This window comes from Eimeria mitis, genomic scaffold, assembly GCF_000499745.2.
Source record: "Eimeria mitis Houghton genomic scaffold, Emh_scaff217, whole genome shotgun sequence".
NCBI lineage: Eukaryota > Apicomplexa > Conoidasida > Eucoccidiorida > Eimeriidae > Eimeria > Eimeria mitis.
Window position 1 is genome coordinate 4,660 of NW_013570496.1, and position 2,119 is coordinate 6,778.

General features: G+C 54.0%; 1 protein-coding gene across 1 annotated transcript in view; it reads right to left on the reverse strand.

Moving 5' to 3' along the window:
* The window catches only part of EMH_0003930 (uncharacterized protein), a gene marked incomplete at both ends in the record, with an annotated part of 3,494 nt that overhangs the window by 1,245 nt on the left and 130 nt on the right, over nt 1-2,119 (reverse strand). The window contains 4 exons of the mRNA XM_013496560.1: nt 86-359; nt 779-1,179; nt 1,501-1,625; nt 2,070-2,117. Of these exons, the coding sequence (XP_013352014.1) occupies nt 86-359; nt 779-1,179; nt 1,501-1,625; nt 2,070-2,117 (848 nt within the window). The remainder of the gene's footprint in view (nt 1-85; nt 360-778; nt 1,180-1,500; nt 1,626-2,069; nt 2,118-2,119) is intronic.

Genomic DNA, 2,119 nt, shown 5'->3' on the forward strand with positions numbered 1-2,119 from the left:
ATGACGGAGTGCGTGGGTGCCTCCATTATTCTCTTCGGTGCCTCTGCACGGTGGGGAAGCCTCGTCGCTCCCTTTTTCTTCGGACACAGTCTCCACACCTCGAACCATAGAGGATGCAAATGCCGTTGGGAGCGCTGAGAGGTGCACTCTCTCATCACTTCCAGGCGGAATGACCTCTATGGCACAATCAGAGGAACGCATTTGCGCCTTCCACTGGGTCACCCGCGGCATGCGTAGGATTATGTCGTGGTGAACAGGTCCAACGTAGAAGTCCCTAGTCATAGGAATGTGCCCGGTTTTGGTACTGATGGAGCATTTTACGCCCATAGTTTTGCCGATTCTAGTATCCTGCCTGCCATCTGCGAAGCGTGGCCTCAGAGATTGCGCCGATGAGTAGACCGGTAGGCTGCATCTCCTTGCTGCGGCTTCCGATATCATATTCACTTCACATCCCGTATCGAGTAGGGCCAATCAATCCTGTCCCTTTATTCGTGCTTGTACAAGTACTGAATTGACTCGAGGTGGGTCTGTAGGTGCGACCGTTATCTCGGGTGGCCCCTTCACTGCGCCGCACGTTGCGTAGGGGGCCGGGCGTTTCCCTGCTTGCTCTGTTTGTTCCCTTGGCGGCGCTGTTCGGGGTTTGGTCTCAATTGTTCCCTAGCCCTTTTCATAAGCCGGAAATCTCGAAATACGTGACCCGGTTTACTACAGAAGATGCAGGTACGCCGTTCAGAGTCTCCGTCGTGTTTTTTAGGTGGTGAGGTCGCCGTCTGCTGACGGTAGCCGCTTCTAGCCCCGTGTTTAGCTGGATTGGTGTTCACAGCCCCATTATCCATTGGTTCCAAATCGGGATTGTTCCCAGGCCCGTTTTCTTCCTTTTCAGCTAAGGCTGTGGGTGTGGCGTTTTCCTTTTCCATTCTGCGGAGGAATTCCATCATGTCAGCAAGTTCAACTTTTTCGCCCCTCATTTCCCTGTCCGTGGCCCAGCCAGTCACTGTTTGCCTCACTACGGGTTCCAGCCCCGCTGTAAACCATTGGTAGTGGAGCTCCGCTGCCACCATAGGACTTCGGTTCACCAAGGACTGGTATTTCTCAATGTAGCGCTCTACTGACATTTTTCCCTGTTTAAGCTTTCTCAGTTCCGCCATAGCCTGCTCCCTTGCGGACATCGGGATAAACCTGCAACGTAGCGCGTCTCGGAAGGCCTGCATGGACCTGATGTGCTCCGGAAACGTGGAGCCGTTGCATAAGTGTAGCCATCATCGCCGTGCGTCCCCTTCTAACAAGGAAGAGGCCAGGAGGAGTTGGAAGTCTTCTGGGGCATTTTGAATGCGGAGGTATAGGTCTAGGGAATTGAGGAACCCCTCCAAAGCCTCTACATCGCGGCGCCCGTCATATCGCGTTGGACGGCACAGCCGGAGGCACTCCTCTTGAATCGTTTTTGGCGGGAATGCATTTTCTCCAGAATTGGATGCCGAAATGGAGCTGGCCTCCGCTTACTGGAGTTCAGGACAGTGCATCGACCCCCCTTCCGTTAGTGGCTCATAGTCGACCTCCATCTTGCCGAAGGGAACACTGGAGTTGGGAGAGGTTCCGTCTACAAGGGAAATGGGTTTTATTTCGACCTAAATAAACGGATAAAATAAAAATTTTTTTTTGTATATTTTCTTCTTGGTCGTTTGTTTTTCAGCTATGCTTGATGTCACCCGTGTGGGGGTGGGACCCGGGCTCGCACCTTGCCCCGATGAACCATGCGGTGCTACCAAGTGTAAAGCTAGTTCTCTGGCCTTTACCTGAGCAGAGACGAGCCGCAATGAAGGCAAAGACTTAAAGCAAGAGTTTTCCAAAAGCAGCTGACCTCCTTCCGCGGTACCTAGGCATCCTGGGCGTTGAGCCCAGGGCCAGGGTGTCGCGGGGAGGAGGCAGCCCGAAATGGGGTTGCAGCGCACCCCGCTGCGGCTAGCAGAGCAAGCCAGCCCCACGCGTGCACTAAAGGAAGCTCCAGGGAAGCTTCCTTTGCTGCATGCTCTGCCTCGTAACGAACTTGTGTAACGTTTGCAGGCGCTTACGCGCAGCATGCCAAAGCCGTCGATAGGCTCCTGAGCTAACTCTGCGCTAA